Raw genomic sequence first — 21,692 nt, 5'->3', positions numbered from 1 at the left:
GTTGAGAACAAAATAACATTAGAATGATCAAGGGAAATCAAAATCATTAACCCATGGAGGTCTGGATTCACCATTTATTTACTAAACACAATTATACCAAATTATGCACTGCTGCTACAGTCGACAAAATGATTATTATTATGGTTCAGTGTCTTGGACTCTTCTACATATGGACTAGAGGAGAGCCCAGGATCAAACCAATCGCCTTCTGGTTCAAAGTTAATCTGCACAGTAAAAGACAGTCTTGGATGATGGCGATGGTCGGGGGCACAGGTTTCCTGAGCTGTGGCTCCAGTGATTAGCATTGGTAATGTAGTGTGGAAAATATTCAGCTGCAGCAGCCGCAGCCTCTCATGTTTAGCGGATGCCGAGCATCAGTTCAACAAACAAAATCGCTGAGGGTGGTTTCGTCGCATCAGCTGTAACTAATTAATTTCACGATAGGCCCAAATTAAACGTGTTTGTTGTTGGTTTGTGTGCTGTCTTCACACTGCTGTTGGTACTTGTCAAAGAGTTTGCTAGAGAAGAACCATTGTACAACCTCAAGTGTGTTTTCTGCACTTCCAACAAATCCAATGGAGCAAGACATTTCAGCTTTAGCATTGTGTCACTGTTGGGGACCCACGCTGGATTTGTATTCATTATTAAATTGAATAAATTAGGCTTTGGGACTTTCAGGACATTCTTCAAAGTAAAGTGTTTGAGATGAAGTACCACTGTGTGTGTGGATGTTGTGAGGGCACAACTTTAAAGGGCTTTTTGGGGGTTCAAATCTGCTTTTAGGGTTAGGCCTTTAGTTGTGATGAGGTTCGAGTAAGGGAGTGTGTGTAGGTACACCGTGAAATCAACATTTTCAAACAGCCAAAAATGTACTACTATTGTGTGAATTGCAGGTACCTTTGCGTACCAAAAGCAAAGTGTGTATCTTCAGTGTTTGAGTTTGTTGGATGCTGATTCGCTCTGTGTTATACCCTTTATAAAATAATCCATGGTTTTGACCGGCATCATAGAGACAAAAACCTAATCCTAATGAGGCAGATCCTCATTTCTGGGGATTATGGCTAAGATTTGAATTGGTTAGGGTATAGGGTATAGGGCTGTGGATATATGCTAAGCCTTGTGAATATATATATATGTATGTATATATATATGTATATATGTATATATATATGTATATATATATATATATATGTATATGTGTATATATATATATATATATATATATATATATATATATATATATATATATATATATATATACACCTTTGTTTTCTTACCTGTTCTCATTGTGCAGAGGCAGAAAATGCCAACACGTGCCTCTTCAGTGTTTCTCACAGATTTATCTCAGCACACCTGGTGTATCTCACATTAGTTATCCTCACGCGGCCGATCAGCTGTGTAGTAATGAGCCGAGCTGTTATTTGTCTGTGAAGTTTTTCAACCGATGAATATCAAATCATTCTACTTGGTAGAAAGAAAGATAAAGTATGTGAAACTGCAGGGTTATGCTGTAGTGTGTGTGTCATCTTCTCCTTCACTGTACTCATTCCCTTTACCTGTGTGTGTGTGTGGTTCCCAGCTTTCTCCAGAGCCTCCAATATTGCCACATTAAATTTAACAGGCTTGGTGGCACACAAGCTCAGAGTAATTTATTTTGGCCAATCAGCCGAGTAAATCTGATTGGAGGCCTCTGAAGCATCTTTAACTGTCTTTATCACCAATGTCAGCCTTCCTCCGTACAGCTTCGCCTTATCCATATTGGCAGAATCCACGTTTAGTTTGACAGTCTTTTCAGAAAAGCCTTCCTCAAGGTTGTTTTTGGCAAACAGTAATGCGCGCAAGGAGTGTGCCTTTTCTCCGAGTGAGTCTGAAACCCCCCCTCCTCTGCTCGTCTGCTCACTCTCCTCTTCACTCCATCTGCTTTCTCTGGTGGATCTGATGAAGTTTGGTCTTGCTCGAAGCCTGACAGATTCAGGAGTCCTGCATTCTGCAGTTTCACTTGCTCAATATGGATTAATGTGGATTTGTAAGGAAGTATTTAATGCACCTCTGCATAGTGCTGTATGAAAACTATACACGTTAAGCGAGATTTAGGCTAAAAAAACTTCCATGCAAAGTAGTAGATGCATAAAAATTAAATAAGAAAAATCCTTAAAGATGCAAATGCAGCACATTATGCAAAAAAAACCACTTTTATTTTTATGTCTTTACATGCATATGCAGCACATCCTTGTACTGAATTTACCCACAGTGCTTCACTCTGTAGTGCATATGCACGCAGACTAAGCCAACATATACTGTCTCATTTAACTTAAATACTCTCTGAACTCGTGTTCATGTGTGCATACATATCAGCCTGGTGCTTATGCTTCTCCCACTGCAGTGTGACCCCGTGCATGCCCTCTCAAGTCTCGGGAAGAAACCTGAGGAATCAGAAATTAATTGCCAAACAATGCATAGCTCCCATCCATTACATTTCTCATCATGTCAGATGATATCAAAGCATTACCGGATGTCTGGCTGCATAATTTACTGCGCCACCCACTCCAAACCCCCCCATCCACATCCCAGTTGTGTGCTCTATGATGGATTTGTGGCCCTGCCACAAAAAGTCTCTGTTAACTGACAGGACCTCTATCATCATTTGATTTTCGAACCATTCTCCTCAGCACAGGAGGGACATATGTAAAGTAGGGGTGGGTCAAAAGATCGATTTGGTAATTTGGCATCGTCCTTCCTCATGTGATACGATAATCAATACGCCGTGGCAAATATCAATATTTTAATTAACAAATGAAGGCGCTCTAAAGTAAACAGTCCCTGGCAGTTTCAAGGTTTTGATATCTCCTTGCAGCGGCGCTGCTCAATTGAATGAGGAAATTTTGGCGGATGATACTTGGCCAAAAACTTGGTTTACAGCAGGGTAATTGGAGAGAAAGCTATGTGAGGAGATGCCCCATCCACGTCCAATACATAGACTTCATGCACTTTGTTCTCTATGTTGTGAATAATTAGTGAAATCCTGCACTTTTATTTTGTCACAGACATTTTGTTGTCTTCACTTAGACAGATATGATTGAATCAATGATTATATTGTGATATTATTGGTATCGTGGACCATGTATTGCGTATTGTTGCGTATTTTGTATTCCCACCCCTAGTGTAAACAATAGACAACTGATAATATTGGGATCAAATAGATTTTGAACCTCAGTAGATTTTCAATAGATGACTCATATTTCTGTATTACCACTAAATATGAACTAATCCTCATAGATTAGTCGTTTGGGAAAAGCAATATTCCTGTTGAACTGAGATTCTCACAGTAAAATGTAAATCCAGCACATGTGTGTAGATTTCATGACATTTTGTGAAACCAGTAATTACTGGCATCTTAACATAGAGGAAATACTATAGTCCAGACTTATCAACCATCCATATATTATTGTTTTGTTTGTTGAGTGCCATTTTTATGTCTGTACACTAAACATAAAACTAGATCCAGTGGCTGATCAGCTTAAGAACTCTTAACACAAGGATATAAGACAAATACAACAGGACACTTCAAGAAAGCCTCCCACTGTGACTGCTAAAATGATGAACAATATAGCATTAAATTGTATTCATAAATAATAATATGGTACTGTAACATTTAAACCTCACCAGTTTCAATGTAGCGAGGCACAAAAACTGATTACAGTCAACACTGATGTTAGTCGTGGTGTCTGAACTTGTTAAAGGTTAATTAGTATCATCAGGAACATCAACAGTAGTATAGATAGTGATTTTCCAGCTTCCATCTAAGAGAAAGGAAAGCAGCATCCTTACTTCAAGAAGCCAAATAAAAGAAGTGAAAAGTTGTTGTTTATTCTTAGACACCCATTAACAGCCATGATAATGGGTTTGGGCTCTGAGTACACTTAAGTCTAAAAATACACATCCTGGCTCCCAGAAATCCTATTTTGAGTGGGGGAGTGAGAAGTAAATGGCTGACATCACAGACTGTCCAACATCGCCTACAGTCTGTGAAAGTGCTTCCTGAAGATGTAGCCATGCATAAAGGTTCATATACTCAAATTAGGAGGAATTTGGGTTTCAGCTGGAGGAGTCATTATGCTATTATTTAATTTTTTTATCTCTGAAAGCCCTCTCCACCTCTTTTGATCTCAAGTCTGCAGACATTTCTCAGAGTCGGTGAACCTCCTCTCTGTGTGGAAATGGCAAGTCATATAAACCGGTTTCATTTCATAACAGCATTGCTGTTTTTTTTTTTTTTTCCCTCCTCCTCCTGGTTTGAAGTAGAGTGGGCTTATCTAATGGTGGAAGCCACGAGCCCTGGGATTCAGGGAGAGAAGCTAATTAGTTTGAAACGAAAGCTTTGAAATGAAGCACAAAGCCCTGTGTGTGGTGGAAACAGACTTCATGCATTTGGCGAAGGGGATTTTGTGTAATAGAAGTGGAGCGTGAATGATGAGTCGAGCTGCTGTTTCTATGAGAGGAAGTTGGTGTGCCCACTAAAGTTTTTTTTTTTTTTGGAATAAAAGGTTGCTTGTGTAGGTGTGAGACATTCTTGAATTCATGAATCATGAATAGCTCACTGACTATGAGATGTCAACAAATTTAATCAAATTTGTATGAAGAGTGCAATAAACGTAATTCTGAAAAATGAATTGCCTACGTATTAAAGGAGAAATAAGGTTGCCAGTCATATTTTTCTTCCAAAGTTTGGTTTTCCTAGTTATAAAACCTTCAGCAAAACTGCTTAAGACATTCAAATCCTCCTGTAAGGTCACTCACAAGTCCCTTGGAGCATACCAAATACTTGTTCACCTCATTTGTGCTCTTGAGCTAAGTTTTACACTCTCTCCGTCCCTTTGGACAGAATGGGAAAGTTAGCAGAGCAAAACAAAATGCCCTTGTGTTGTCTCCAAGGCGATAATGCCTAAATACTGTGACTGTGCTGTTGGCCACTGGCTTTTCCTTCTCCTTTTTTTTTTTCCACTTTCTTTATCTTGCCCATCTCATGGAAAAGATATACAAGTTTGCTCAAGGACACTTTCTTCTCTTTCCACTCCTCCTCTCTGTCTCCTGTGTGTGTGTGTGTGTGTGTGTGTGTGTGTGTGTGTGTGTGTGTGTGTGTGTGTGTGTGTGTGTGTGTGTGTGTGTGTGTGTGTGTGTGTGTGTGTGTGTGTGTGTGTGTGTGTGTGTGTGTGTGTGTGTGTGTGTGTGCGTGTGTGTGCAGCATATTTAACATGCTGCATGTGGACCGAAGATTCAGGAAAATAATTTAACCGTGGACTCAACGGGATCATTTGGAAGACTGGAATTACATTCCAGACATGGTTCCCAGTGACTCTGAATTAACCTCCTGCTGGGATGACGATATCCTCAAGCCATATCTCCCCCCTCCCCTTCCCCCAATGTCTTATTACCATCAGTGCTGAAGAAGGTGATATGATAGCTTTATTTAAAAGAGATGGGTGAACAGGAGGCAATGATAGTTCGTTATTGACTCGGTAAGATAATGGAATTCAAAGGAAGCAACTTTAGAGAGAAAGAAATCGGCACATCCTTTATTTACAGTATATATAGATTATTTTGCTATGTTGTGTATCAAAAGTTTGTATATTGCTGCTACCACTGTTTGATTCTCTGTTTTCAGCCGTGCATTTCCAACCATTTTGACACCATTTTCATATTCTGTAGTTCATTTCACCCTGTGTGAGATGTTTTATGTTCCCTGATGGCACCGACTCAGAAACTATAACCGTGAGCCGAACAATACGATGTGTGAACTTGCGTTAGTCAAATTACCTAAAAATGTCTGTAAAGTACCTGTTTTAAAATAATATTGAGCCATTATTCTATAGTTACCAACTTTGGCCACAGTTGCTACTAAAAAAAAAAAAAAAAAGACCCTAAAAATAGTGCTGACTCATTGTTGAGCAGTGGAATGGATCCAGAGGGAATATATCAGGTATGGAGTGGTGTTCTTCTTTTTTCACAGTAGTTTCTGACCTGCTTAAATGTAGTATTCGCAGAAGTATAACGTGAACAGAAAAATTGAGCACACAGCAAAAATCTATTTGCTAATGTTAACTCAACATTAGTCAACATGTGCTGTTTGTCGTACCAGACAAAGTCGAGCTATTTGCAGTGTTACATATGAGGAAGAAAATCACTAACGAATAACTAAATAAAGTGCTTTTAAGCCTAATATCCAACCGTATGTCAGTGGGCCATATTTTTTAAGGCAGTGAAAAATTCAAACTCCCTCAGCAAAAATCTGTCACTATCAGAATCACACTCTGGATCAGCCATTCTTACCACGACAACAATTCATTTTATAGTAAAAGGCCTATCTGCTCATCTTTTCTAGCCACCTGCTTATCTGGGCCTGTGCACAGTCACCTTTACTGCCCTCAATATAAGCAGAGAATTTCCATGAGGTAAACAAATGCTATATTTTACTGTATGTAGTTTAAGCATCAATGTCGTATTTCACTTGAAATGAAAGTGATGCCACTTGGCTTCAAAACGGAGGAGTTAGTATTACATAGTATACTGCTCATTGAGAAGGATCACTTCTACTTGAATACTGATGCACAAAAAAAAACACTTCATTATTAATCAAATTAATACACTGGTGCCCTTGGATATTGTTTTCTCCTTCCTGTTTCCATGATCAGTGCAGTTGAAGGATGTAGTGGGCGGCCATGGTGCAGATTGATGATGATGTCCAATGGTGGTTTTAGAATGCAAATGATGATGATGTTGTCTTGTTGGCTGGTGGAAATGTTAAATCTAAAATCTATTTGAGGATTCTTTTTTTTTTTTTTACAGCCTCAGTGATGGGCGGTAGTGTCAGTTTATGTTAAATGATGATGGCCTATGAATAAATATTCCACTTCCAGTGTGTGTGTGTGTGTGTGTGTGCACATAGGAATATACTTTTGTGTAATCTTATTCAAGTGTTTGCATCTGTGAATACCTGAATCATAGCGTCTTTCTTGAGCTATTCGTTTCCACTTCACATTTAATTTTGTCTTTGTGAGAGGAAATGATCCAGTCTGCATTACCAGCTAGTGTTGAGTAAGACAGGCTGTTTATCTTCACATTACGATGCAATGACATTTCTGGGGGTTTTTTTGTAGCTCCACTTCACTGATGAAGTGTCTCCACAGGTGTGTCCAAGATACCTGCAGGTCTGAAAAACAAACTCTTTTTGGTCACGAAAGAAAACAAATAATCAATCAGTCTGGAGCTCTTGCTGCGGCGGCAGTTTATTTGATCAACCTTGCTATCATTGAATGCTGTTAAGCATTAAATACATTGATTGCTGTAGTTCATGCGGTTTGTGCTATAACAGCCTCCAGGGGGCCTGTGCCATTTGCCAACAGTGGCACTCACTGATGCCACGTCTCATTCTTGTAAAAGCCCTGCATGTGTTTGTTGCACTTGCTCATGGGAAGTTTGGGTGAACAATTCATTGTTTTTTTAATCAAAATCCATATTTGAAACAATGCAATTTACAAAATGCAGAGGCTGCAATTTAATCCTTCTTTTTTTGATTGTTCTGTGTCCTTACCTAATTGACAAAAAAATGACATTTTGCAGACACTTTGATTCTAAGTGACTTGCAAGTGACGACACCCAGGGACACATCAACCTGTAAACTAGAGGAGCCAGGGGTCGAACCCATGACCCGCTCTACCACCGATCCAACACAGCCCCATAATATCTGAGAATAGTAGTGGAATGCTGTATCTTGTCACAAATTGTGCAGTCCATGACATTAAGGACTCTCCTTAGAAAAATACCAGGTGTAAAGTTGAGTTGCAAAGTTGCATGTGCAGCTCAACATCCCTCACCTCACTCTCCCCTCCCAAGTGTGTTGGAAAATCTATGTAGCCTTCATTTAGCAACAAAAGTCAAAAGGTGTTTAGTTTGTCAATCATAGGCTATCGTAATAAAAACATAATGGTCGAAAATTCTGGGACAATAAAAAACTACAATTCCTACAGTCAGGTGCCTGTACACTTAAGTATGAATGTTTTATTTTCAGTTTATGACAAATAACTAAATAAATAGTAATATATGATGATATTTCTACTCTCTGTGGTCACATATTAGTAACACAAGAAGAGAATATGGACAGGAATGATGGGCAGGTTGGATAATTGATGACAGACTACATAGACAAGCTCTATGTGCTTTTTAGTGAGAAGAAAAAGATAAGTGCGGGGGTGTGTCAGAGTGTGTGTGTTGGTGTTATGATTCCCCTTCTCCTCAACAGCTCAGGTAAACAGTGTCATTATCAAGCACCTCCTGCAGTGCAACCACATGCAGGACTTTCATCCAGGAAATGGATATTCCAATTTTTCCCAACTGACCCAGAAATAGTTTGGAGCAACAACACCCATCGATTGACTTGCAGAGATGGCCTTGTCAACAGCTACATTTAGACTGCACAGCTGGTAGTGTCTGCCCGCGTCTGTGTGTGAGTGAGTGAGAGAAGGATGCCACACAATACACGCTTATCCCAGTCACACCTGCCACTTTAATCGATCATCTTTGAAATAATCTCCTCCTTAAATGACACAATGAAGGCAAGGAAGAATAGAAGCCTTTTGTGTAAACACTCGTCTTTTATTCACCAGCACTATGATAAATTTCCCACTCAGACATAAATGAAAAGTGACTTGAAAAAAAACAAAAATACCTTTTATATGTCCCTGAATTTCCTTTCTCCTCCTTTTCTTATCAGAAACCTCCTCCTCTGTCATGGTATACATGGACACGACGACCACAACATCGAGGACCACCACTCGACCTACCACAGTTACCATGACAACCACTGCAGCCAGGACGACCACCACCAAGATGCCTGCCACGACACCTGCAGCAGCGGCTCAGTGGCCAAGGACAACGACGACAGTCGTGACCCCGGTCCAGACGCTCGTAGAGGGTTTGGTCCCTGAAGACGAAGACCGAGCGCCGCCCTCCTCCAAGCTCCCCAACATCAGGGTGGAGTACTGCAATCCACTGGTGATGATGGACATCTCTTGGCCTAAGACCAAGCAGGGCGTCATGGCCAAGATGCTCTGTCCACCTGGAACCATAGGTAATGTTGTTTAGTCCTCAGAGACAGGGGCAACTATGCACCTGTATGTCCATTGTTTGCTGCAAAAATAATAGCTTAAACTTTTTCGTTAACAATTAACTATACATTTTCCCTGTTTAAAATAGTTACTCCTACAGAAAATAGGTCTACTGTCCCTCATCATGAGCTTGCTTGAGTTAATTAGTGGCCTGACATACTGCATTTGTGTCATTTATTGAAGAGGATCTTTTTTTTCCCTGTACAGTATGTTATTCCTGAAACACAATCGTACATGAAGATAAAGTCGGCTGTTTCAGATATAAAAAGCTTTTCATCAGAAAAGGTGTCAGTGCTGATCTCAGGGAGCAGATCACGTTACATGATAATGAGATTTGACCACCAGGATACATTGTGAGGTCAGATGGAGGGTGTTATAAGGTTGAAGATCATGCTGAATTTCTTTTATTCAAAAGATGAATTAAATTTTAAAGCTGCAGTGCATAACTTTTGGATTTATTGTCCGTGAACAGCCAGTTGAATGTGTAGTGTGAGGGTGTGTATTCAGCAGCACTGCAGGGGCAACTGGGGACAAGAAGTGTTTGTCCCCAGCAGCAGAATTTATTTCTGAAATTTTTTGTGGGCACTTTTCAGTCATACTCCAACCTGTTTGCCGGCGTCTTACTTTACTACAGCTATGTTGGTGTTGTTTCTGTCTGTCTTGTCATAAATGATTAATTTCCTGCAGCGTCGGAACAACAAGAAGACAAGATCTAAAACATAGTTATTCTGAGAAATACAAAGCGATTCATGTGGGACGCGCTGTTGCCTAAATAAACAAGTCAGTGGTGAGAATGTGTTTTTATAAACTTTTAAAAAGAAGTATCACATGTACATTTTATATTTGGAGGATGATTTTTTTTTTTCTTTTTCTGAAACCAACTTATTTTTGTCGTCAGACACCAGAAAGTGACATCATATCCTGAAATCCATCCTAAAGCATGAAAAAAGTTGGCTATTTCATCAGTCAGCATACAGTCTCAGACACACACACACACACATACACACACATACAGGCTTCATTAATGGGCAAGACCAGTTCCCATCGAGACCTCACTAACAGGCGTCATATGGCAAGATAAGACGAACTCATCCCCCCACCTCCTCTTGGTGCAGTCTTCAAAGCCATCGCTCTTCTGACGACACTGCCAAGCAGAACACGGCTGTGTGAGCTTCCTCTGCCACTCTTTGAAAGTTCCTCGTGCTCCCTTTCCATCTCCCTCACTGCTCCCGCTGTCACTCTGTCTCCCCTCTGCGCTCACCATCCGACTCCCCGCTCTCTTCTCCCGCTCCCTTTCATGCTCTTTCTCCTGCCTCTCGATATAGGAGGAAATGCAGAGTCCCTTATCTTATAAACCCATCACACATAAGGCTAAGGTGGACTGGGGAAGGAAATTATATGTCAATCAAAATTTATATCTGTTAATGCTGCTCGTCTCGCCCTCCAGTGTACCCTCCCTCTAAGTAAAAAGCAAGGGCAATTTAATGTCAGTTTCAAGGCCTGTTGATGTCAGAGCTGAAAATATAGACGTCATTTCAGGTTCACGGTATTTGAATGCACTGCATTCAATGTTTCAACTTTATTCATTAGGATTATGTGATATATTAGGCATGGGAGGAGATTCTGTTGGACATAATCTTTAGTTTTGCTCAATGGTAGGTAAACGGTATGTCCAATAGAGTCACTTGTCAAATCCCACGTCTGTCAGCAGAGACAGTCTTCTCAGATTTGCGTAATTGACTCATTGTGATGAATTCAGCTATGGCAGATTTAATTGGCGTCTGTGTTGGTGTGTTTTCTTTCACATGCCATGGGCTGAACTGTCATATTCAGGCACTGTCTGACTTTTAATGATTAAACGCAGACACTGTCTGGGCGAGCTCAGCTGAAGCCACTTCATTCCGTGTCAGCGTTAAGATAAAAACCTACCATTTTAGATTGTTCTTCATCCAGTAATTTGGTCTGGAAATAAGAAAAGTACTTACAGAGGAAGTGGTCGTCCGTTGATGACGCTGACAGCGTTGCATAGTCTATCGCTTGATGATGGAAGAGGATGACACACATGCTATAAAACACATATGACTGCAGCTTTTGTTCACATTCTGTTTTTATGCATTTGAGAGGTTTTTTTTTGCTCAGTAACTAACTGTCTTCTCTCTCCAGGCGTGGCCTCATATATGTGCCTGGGCCCAGAGGGATACTGGGACCCCCAGGGACCTGACTTCAGCAACTGTTCATCCCCGTGGGTCAACCTCATCAGCCAGAAGGTACCAAAGCTGCATGACATAACAAGCAGTATATGTGTTCAAATAACACAGTAGGGTTGGCTGTCAACCATTTCTTTTTGAAACACAAGCGCTGGAATGAAGGGCGTAGGACAAAGAGAAAGGGGACGACAAAAAGATTTGCTTCTGTGCTTTAGGTAAAGCCCTGAAAACTCACCACTGTGTTGTCAGAGCAGCACATCACATTACGCTCTCTCTCTCTGTCTTGTCTCCTCTGTGACTCGCAGCGGTATTTTCTGCTGGGCTGTAATGCGTTCACCGTTGCTCGTAAAAAATTTGCTCGCACACATACACATTGCCCGGTCTCTAATATTGATCGGGACAATCTGGAGTTCTCCAAATATTGGTGGGGACATGTCCTCGCTGTCCATACGCAAACCTACGCCCTTGACTGGAAAACCAAAAAAAAAAAAACAATGTTAAGGATTTGACATTGACTGAATGTTTTAAGACAGAGTTTGAAATCAGACCTGTGAGCTTTGTCCTTCAAAAATGTTTGTGAGAGCTCACAATTTCAAATAAGGGGGCGTACGATAGATTGCCTGTATTCAGATGACATCTCTTTTTGTGGCTTCCTCCTTTTGCTCTTTGTCTCTTTTTAATTGGTCAATTAATGTCATTGATTAGCCTGAGGCTTTACTCAGTAGAACGGTCACATTTTCTGTGTGTGTGTGTGGGCAGAGAGTGAAATAAAGGTCTAATAGAGTCCTGGGCCGCTAATCCAAAGCACGTTCTGTGCTTCGCCATGATCCTCATGAACCTTCCTGTGTTTAAATCTTTAAATCCTTAAACCAATCAAATCTAAAGAGGAGGCAGTTACCGAGGATTGAGCATTGGCTTTATTATAAGTTATGAATTGCAGCTAATGTTGAAAATTGTCTCATTTAAAGTCGTAGGACCCCGAGGCATCATGCTATAACACTTATGAGCTACTCCATGGAATAAAGCTGGGCCCATTTAACAAATGGCACTTTGTGGATATGGATGTAGAATGGCTGTTGGGGAAGATAATAAAAGGGAGGGAAATTATCAGGTGCATATCCGGGCAGCGTAGTGTAATTTGTAGCAACATGCAACAAACCTCCACTACAGGCTGTTGTTTCAGGAGAAATTAACTACACCATTCTTTTTGAATTTGCTAGAGGCTCTTTTGCGTTTTTACATGCTGTGCATGAATTCATCAGTAAAAGAGATTCTAATCGAGAATATTTCCGCTTAATATCTACAGAAAGATGTGAAATGCAAGAAGTGTTATCCATTGTCCTTTCTGTGCCCGTGCTCATTACCAGATGGTTTTTCTGACAAAATAAAAGGAAATGGCATCAGATAAGCACAACAGCAAAAAAAAAAAAAAAGGAGTAGAGCTATTTTCCCTGCATTCCCCTCCCTCCTCAGTAAGAAACAAGAGCAGGGAGGGGAAAGAGAAAAACATCCTCCAAAACATCATCCTTCTTACACACACCTCACTGTGGACCCCTTTAAGCAGTCTCATTAGCTTCATTAACAGATGAAGATAGCGGGTGATGCCAGGGTAGAGCATCACAATGAGCCTGTTAATGTTGTATCTCTGTCTTTTAAAGCTTATCTAACTGCATCTAATATGTTACTTAAAACAAGTTCTCCAACTTTTGAACACCAGATCAGACGTTTGCACCATTAGACCTAAGTGTTGTGCATTTAATCCTACTGAATTCACATTTACATGTTTTTACTCATCATAAAAAAACTTCCCGTTTAAATTTTTTGTATTAATCCATGTGTATACTTGGAATGTATCCCGGATTATTATTTTTAAAGAACTGTACTAAAATATATGCGCTGAAAACAGTGAGTTATTAACTTCCTCTTTCAGATAAAGATATTTAAATGTCTGGCAAGTCGAAGCCCCAAAATTAAAGGCGTCTTGAAATGGCTGTCAGCAAGGGACTCTTCACATTATTAGCACCCTGCTATGTACAGATAAACACAGTCATTTGAAAACCAGGGCAAAGAACTGTGCCAACTGTGTGAACAAAGAAGTTTGAGCAAACCTTTCAGGGTTTGTGGTGGTGAGTCTCATTAGCCAGTAAAAAAAAGATGGCTCCATAGCTTACAAGTTGGATTTCAAGAAGTTTCTTTTGCAAAAAAAAAAAAAAAAAGATAGCAAGAGAGACTTTCCCTGCTATTGTCACTAAGATAACATAAAACAACTCGAGGTTCAGAAAACTTACCCGATTCACTAAACCCCATGCAGCCCCTAGTTACTGTTGCTAAGTGGTTCATTTGTAAAGCTGGAGGTTTTGTAACACAGAACCGATGCTGTTCTGACGAATCAGCTTCACTACAAAGTCACAGTGCACACCAAAGAGCCCACAGTGCCTGGACCACACTGGACAATGTCTAGGTGCCAGCTGTTAGATTAAAACTGGTATATGCTGCAGCAGGAGACCCAGGGTTTCATTTGTTCTGCTGCAGCGTCCTTTGTATGGACTCCAGCAGGACAAGTCTCATCCAACTTCAAATGAAAGTGACTGAAAGGCCACAGAAACTGGCCGACTGGTGCCCTACACCTTCAAAAGATACTCCTATCTTACTTCCTGCCTCGAAGAGGAGCAGGTCAAACAATGTGCGATGGTGTCTCCCAGCGAGATGACAAAGTATGTGGAGGCGATAGGCGAGGAATGTTCTGTGACAACCCACTGGAAATGTGGAGGGCAAGAGAAGCCATTCATCCACTCATTGTCCTGGCTTCGCTTTGGATTAACAAGATATTACATGACTGCAGATGTGTGGTGGCAGTTTGTTTCCATGCTGTTGATGCAGACAATTTAAAGTCAGCGGTGATAATGGATAGATAATGTTACAAATCATTTGATAGTTTTTTTTTTTTTATAATATAATATGATATTGTAACCCTTGTAGTTCACATCCTACATTTCCAAAAATGTGGTCGTGTTTGGGAAGCAAATGGAAGTTAGAAAACAACATGAAATGAAGCAAACTATTGAAGTAATCATTGCATATTTTAGTTTTTCAACAAATCCCAAGTTAAAGAAAGTAACATATAAGCCTCCAAACATAAGAAAAAGAACCTGAATATGAGAGTGCATGTGTCCTCTGTGTACCACATATACACCGCCTCCCTCACGCTGCAGTGCTCCCCACATTAGTTTCATAAAGGTCTAAGGCTACCTGGGGAAATTCCCTCAATAGTTGATTTTATAATTGCTTCCGGGTACAATATTGGCCCCAGTGTACAGTCAGCATCTCCCCACATTAATTGTGTGCAATAAAGCAGCACTGAAGGAAAATGTAAAGAGTGGACTAAATGTATTTATCTATGTGCAATTTTGTGTTCTAATCAGCAGGGTTTGCCCATATTTTCCAGTACACAGGCTGTGATGACATGCTACAGTCATAATGTGTCTAAACGTAGCAGTTTAGATATTTAAATGCTTTATTTGAATTCATTTTCACAGATAAAAGCTGGGGAGACAGCTGCAGTCATTGCGAGGGAGTTGGCGGAGCAAACCAAGAGTAATCTTCAGGCGGGGGACATCACCTACACAGTGAAGGCCATGGTTCAGCTGGTGGATCTCCTGGATGTGCAGCTGAGGAATCTCACGCCAGGTGGCAAAGACAGCGCAGCCCGCAGCCTCAACAAGGTACTTCAAAAAACGGGTGTTTTCTCCTGCTCTTCACAGGGAGATTCTGACAGGCTGGATAGACACAATCTGCTCAAATGGTGATCCGTCCGGTGTTCAGATTAGCTAAGAGTGAGCTAACATGTTTTTCTCTGACCTTAAAACCTGTCTCCGGCAACATTTCATTCAGGTCAAACCTGGAGAGACTGTATTGCCTTAATGATCTGCTATTTCGCTCTGTGCTGTCAGGTAAAGTGATAACCACCGTTTGCCTTTGCCCCGATGCATACTAAACCCAGACCTTTTACTTTTAGTGGGTCGCTCAAGCTTTTCTCACTGTAGTATCCTGCAATATACATGCAGATTTACTTTGATGTCGTTTCAAAGATGTTATCCATAATGCCAGGCTTGTCAAAAGCACTACGTTTGTTTGATTTGGACTAATGGAACAGGAACAGAATCCAGTGGGCTTTGCGTAAACTGTTGGACTGCAATACTTTTGAGTTTTTCTGAAGCTAATGCATCTTATGTAGTGAACAGTCGAGCGAATCCTTGAGGTAAAAATAATGCTTTTTGTCTGCTCAGCAGCCAATAGAAAATATCAATGAAACCGGAATGTAAGTCTTTTATTTACTGGAGCAGCTTCACTCATAGAGGAGCCTGAACACCTGTTCTGGGATAGCTTTTTGGGGCTTTTTTTTTTAAAATTTCATTGCCACAACAGACACAGATGTCCCCAATTGAGATTTTAGTGCCAGTTTTCTCCAATGGAGATGGGAGACAGTGAAATGGCCAAAAGGCCTCAGATGGGAACATGGCGAGTAAATTCACATTGAGGAGCAACTAGAGTTTATAATACCTCTTGAAAAAAAAAAAGGTTTCTCATAAAACACAGCATTCAAGGTAGAGGAACTGCCGTGGTCTTTAGTTTCTCTCATAAAAATCAGAAAATAGTATGAAGAAAACAAATTTGGCCTGAGGAGAGTAAAGCCACCCCTGAGATAAGATAAAAACATTCAAGAGGTCATGATTACTGATGCTCTGTTAGAAGTCACAGCTTCCTCTTTTGTTCAACTTTGGCTAATGAGAGGAAACACCAGAGTCCACATAGTGCTCACAATAACAGTGAAAATAAAACCCCACAGAACAAGACCAACGCAAACGACGACTCCCACCACCATAACCGCACATGACCTCACCTCGTATTCAGAAAGGTTCAACTGCACTGCTGGCTAAACAGGTGCTGTTGCCCTTTAAGAGCAGCAGTGAGCGATGAGCTGAGGTGGCTGTTTTAAGTACTGTGGCTTTAAGTCAACTGGACCTACCACTCATTTTGTTTTATTCATAAGAGCCCTCACTCTGTGTTAGTGACACACTCACACTTCCGCCGCCGTCTTCCACTCTGCTCTAGCATTGCCTGCAGTTTACCTCTGAAGTTCAATCATTTTGACACAATCTGCAAAGAGCTAAGCAAATTAAAGATGTCTTTGATAGCAAAGCACAATGCTTTTCTGCCTGCAGACAAAGAAAGGATTGAGTTGGCAAGCAGTAACATCACTGTCATTCATGATCAAAGGTGTACCTGGCTGCGCTGACTGAATCAGAACTCAGTTTGTTCTCCGTGTTCTGCTGAATCACTTTTTTTTTGGAGCCTAAACGTTCTATCATGTTTCAGGTTTTCTAAATTGTTGCCACCATTCTTTCTCCTTCAGTAGTGACGGAAGGACGTGAATAAAACATTTTGGTAACACTTTAGATTAGGGAACACATTCAACATAAACTAGGTGCTCACTAACATGGATATAAATAGCATACTCGCAGGACACATGATATTTGTTCACATTAGGTTTGTAGATTGAGATTGATCAGAAAAGGCTGACATAATCCAATGTCCACTTTTTCAAAATAGTCACATTGGTATGAGTTGCATTTAAGTCTGTTCAAAATAAAACTAACTAAATTACATTTATATTGAAGCATTTAGCAGACGCTTTTATCCAAAACAACTTACAAAAGAGGAATAAGCTCCATAGAAGAAGTCTTGGAAAGAAATCAGTTTGGTAGACTCTTATAAATAAAGTGCTAAGTAGAACCATATAAGGTTCTTCGGCTTGTCCTCATAAGAGAACTCTTTTGGAGGGTTCCACCAAGAACCCTTTTAAAACCCTTATTCAGGAAAGGGGTTTTAAAGGGTTCTCTTGATCAAAGTGGTTCTTACTGGAACCATTAATGTTACCAAGAACCCTTGAAAAACCCTTTCTTCGGGAAAGGTTTTTTTTCAGAAGCAAATAGTTCCAGGTAGAACCTCAGCCCTTGTAGAAGGACCCTTTTGGAACCCTTATTTCTAAGAGTGTAGGATCAGTGGACTGACAGAGGGTGAGATTGCAGAAGTGGATCCAAGTTTAGAAGGAGATAAGAAGGTAAGTGCTAGGACAGAAGATGCTCTTGGAAGAGCTGGGACTTCAAGAGCTTCTTGAAGATAGACAGGGACTCCCCATGTTCTGGAGACACTCTAAAATGGAGCCAGTAGCTTTTCCAAAAGTTCCAAAAACTTCGGAGTAGAATGTGCGGCGGGTGTTTTTATCGCAAAACTATTGTATTTTAAAACTAAAACATGCGAGTACACTACTAGTGTGGATGTAGCCTTTCATGTTAACAGAGATCACCAGAGTTCTCGTACATAAAATGAAAAGTAAAGATGGAAATGATGTTTAAAATGTTGTTGTCTTATTTCAGATCACACTGCTGGTTTTTCAAGACATAAGCGTTTACAGTAACTTTGAAGAGCAAGTTTCGTCTTTTCCTTTGTACTGCGAAATCTGTACTTTCACCAGAAATGCACTTCAAGTGGAATTGTTGGAGTCCTTGACCTTTTGCTAACTCTTGCATTTTCTCTGGGTTGCAGCTGCAGAAAAGAGAGCGCTCCTGCCGCTATTATGTTCAGGTATTTGGACATGATTTTGTCGTCACTCCTTTATTAACATGATATTTGAAATTTAACCTTTTGACGTGAAAATAACCGTAAAATAATTAAAAATCAAAGCAACAGCACTGTACTGGTGGTGATGCTTGGGTTTAATCAAATGCTCATATTTCATTAATCAAACATTGCATTCACATTCCGACCCTCAAACTTCCCAGTTTGTGCCACATGTCATCATTTGTCCTGCATGGATATGACGTGATATTTTGTTCTCATCCCTCTGCGTTTGAAGCATGACGTAAGATTGTATCCTTTGTGTAATTCTCAAGTGTTTCAATCATCTTAAAATGCTGCGAACCTCCTGCATCAGCACTAACTTTGAGTGAAATAACCCACAGAAGTGAATTGCATCAGTCAATAATATTGCTTCTGGGCATTTAGCACACTTCTACCTTTCTCAGCAAATGCTTAAGAGCCAAAAAAGAAGTGATCTCATTATACACTAACTTCACACTTCTGAATCAGCCACAGACATAGCATGTTATGATTCCCCCCTAGTACATAACACAATATAAGATGGATGCTATTGCTTCACTCAGCTACCTCTTGGGCCACTGAGTGATTTCGTTGTTTCCCTGGAGTGACATTTTAGCTGTCGTCACAATCATTTATACTTTGACAAGAGAATTGCGTGATGAGTTGATGTCCCTGTCGTCCACACAGATGTCTGCAACGAAGCCGCACATTACAGCCAGATGTTGTTTCTTTTTAATGTATGCGCTACAGCACTCGTGTATTTACAACATGTACATGTGCAACATTTTGCCTGAATGCCTCCAAGACATGTCAGAAAGCACATAGTCATGTGATTATGCAGATGACGTCCAAGTGTGTGTAGATATGGTGTGTTTTTATGCGAGCAGATGGGTTGTATTCTTTTTTTTCCTTTTTCTCTAAACAAATGCACCACTGTAGAAAGACCATTAGTCAACCACTGCAACTGTCGGGCGCCTGTGTAGCCAAAGCCCGGTGTGACTCATTTGCTAATTTGACTCACATACTCGCACAATTAACATGTGCACATTCGCTTGTTTTGGTCATGCAACGTCGTGGTGATGTAAACGATTCTGAATGGTTTTGCTTGCTTGTTGTTTTTAAGGAGGAGAAAGTGTGCTTGGGGAATTTTGGAAATGTCATGAGAGATGCAACAACTTAGTTGGTTTTGGTCTTTTAACAGGAGTTGAATATAGAGGGAGATTAACCTTATAATTTTAACGGCTGGCTGAAAATCGCAAGGTGGTGTTTATGCTCCTTATTTCTGCATGGCTTAAGCAGTGTCTTTGTATTCTCTTTGTATGCCTTTACCTGGGTTCACGTTCCCACAGTGTAGTTTATATTAGAGCTGCAACTAAGGATTATTTTCTTAATCGACTAAGAATCTAAAAAACGTTAATCAGTGTTTGTCACACCTGGAAATGACGATGTTCTCGAATGTCTTGTTTTGGCCACAAACCAAAATGGTTCCGTTTTAATGATTTCTTTATGTGGAGCAAAGAAACTAAGAAAATATTCACATTTTAGAAGCTAAAACTCATAAATCTTGTTTTAAAAATGAAAAAAAGCATCAAACCGATTAATCGATTATCAAAATAGTTGACATTTCATTTGGTAATTGATTAATAATCAATTGATTCCTCTCTAGTTGATATATATTGAGGATGTATGTGCAGTGCCGTACACGGCTGTACACACCTGCTCTCCTCTGTCCCCTAGCTGCTTTGACAAATTCAAACAATGGCGTCATGCTTTCATTCGACCAACCGGAATAATGGAGGAACATCTGCGGCCTTTTGTAAACACACAGGATTCAACTGCATGAGCTGCCAGCCTTTGAGAGTATTTCTTATTGATTAGGGACATTTGTCAATGTTTTTCTTCAACGGGGCCCTGGTGGTTGGCATTAGTGGGATTAGCACAGGGACGCAAAGCAAATGAGAGGCGCACCTGCACTCTGCTGTCCCTCTGCTCAGAGACCACACACAGCACCGCTAACAGGCTTTGACAGTACTTTGGGAAAAGGCAAATTGTGTGCGTGCAGGTGTTGCTGTGATGAAGGAGAGTCCCAGTCCAAGTTGAAGTGTAGACTTTGTGGCCGATGCGGGATGATGTTTCTGAGGAGTGATTCTCAGCCTGATAGAAGACCTCCATCTTGGTTAAGTAGATGGCACTTTAATTCACCAGGTGTTGAAGGAGTCAGACTTATTCAGCGGATAGATCTTAATTAAAACACATTCACACACCGTTCACACTGCATCTGATCCTTTGCAGGTGAAACAATAATTTAACATCAGCATTTGAATCTTTCTTCAGTTGTTCACAAACGGTGATATCTGCTTCATGTCATAGCCGGTTCAATCCCACTGAGCAGGAGTTGCTATGATCCACTCCCTATGATCTGAATTCCCCACTGCAGGAATGTTTCTCTGTTATGCCCTTTTGATTTTGAACAAACTTGATAAAAATAGCAGCTTTGGTTTTATTATTGGTCTGTACATTGGTTTGACATTATGATGGTCCAATTACTATGATTATTTATGTACATGTTGGACAAAGCTATAGAGTCAAACTGGCAAGCTTTGAAATATCCTCTTCCCTCTTCCAGCTTTTGTTTTGTTTTTACTTGACAGAGTGGGATTTATGGTCCATCTTTTTCCCCTTGCTTCAGCACACAAATGATCAAAATAATATCTAATATTTTCGTAAAAGCCAAGCGAGTTTGCGTTTGCAGGATACAGGGAGGATATTGAGCCCTGACCCCTCATTAAAATGACACTTTTGCATGCAAAGATGAGCGGAGGGGGTGTCACAGCGCAGGATGACCTTAGAGCAGGCGAAACGGAGGGAGGCTTCTCGTTGGCGAATGTAACGAGATGATAAAATTTCCCTGGTAGTCATTTTGTTAAAAGATGAAGATAACCACTTCCACACAAACAGAGACCTCCTCATCTGGCCCGGCAGTGCAGCGTTCTGCTTGAATAATCTTTGCGAGCTGTCTCCTCTCACAGTGGGGAGAGAGCAAAGATCTCTCGATGCATTCTGGGATGTGTTTTTAATCCTTGCCAAGAATATTTAAGTGTGTTAGAATATTTTTTAATGCGTGTATAGGATTCGGATCTTTTCTCATACACAAAGAGAAGCACAAAAACTTATAATGAAGCAGTTTATTGCCTGCAGAACAAATACAGTAACAGTGAAATCTGGGTGAAGTCGGGATGACAAGTATTGAGAAGGTGCAGAATATTTTTGGGCCATTGTTAAAACTGAACATATTAATGCTTTGATGAGGATTGAGGAAGGAGATGGTGTGACAACTTACAACACAATCATTGCATCTAATTTGAATTCAATTATTTGACAGTGACACAGATGCAACAAAAGCAAGGAAGGAGGCTACAGGCATGCACACATTGATGTAAACAATCTTTACATTTAATAGTAATTATCATGTTTTAATCACCATTATGCTGCTTACCTTTTCAATCACAGTTAGTCATTAAAACTCAGTTGTGCATCTTGCAAAAAAAGGTTGAATTGTACTTTTAATTTGCCTCATATACATCAGCTTTTGAGTTTAATTTGACAGATTACTGTCAGAGGTCAGAAAAAGGAACCGTTTCTTGCAAAAAAATACGATAAAACA

General features: G+C 40.3%; 1 protein-coding gene across 1 annotated transcript in view; it reads left to right on the top strand.

Annotated features, from left to right (window-relative positions):
• The window catches only part of LOC310942810 (adhesion G protein-coupled receptor L3), a 198,404-nt gene that overhangs the window by 121,742 nt on the left and 54,970 nt on the right, over positions 1-21,692 (top strand). The window contains exons 8-11 of the mRNA XM_083908251.1: positions 8,768-9,124; positions 11,325-11,428; positions 14,905-15,090; positions 17,975-18,013. Coding sequence (XP_083764377.1) covers positions 8,768-9,124; positions 11,325-11,428; positions 14,905-15,090; positions 17,975-18,013 — 686 coding nt within the window. The remainder of the gene's footprint in view (positions 1-8,767; positions 9,125-11,324; positions 11,429-14,904; positions 15,091-17,974; positions 18,014-21,692) is intronic.

This window comes from Microchirus variegatus (assembly GCF_963457635.1).
Source record: "Microchirus variegatus genome assembly, chromosome: 2".
In the NCBI taxonomy this organism is placed as follows: domain Eukaryota; kingdom Metazoa; phylum Chordata; class Actinopteri; order Pleuronectiformes; family Soleidae; genus Microchirus; species Microchirus variegatus.
Note: the sequence above shows the minus strand (reverse complement) of the source record. Positions and strands in the feature narration are given on the sequence as shown.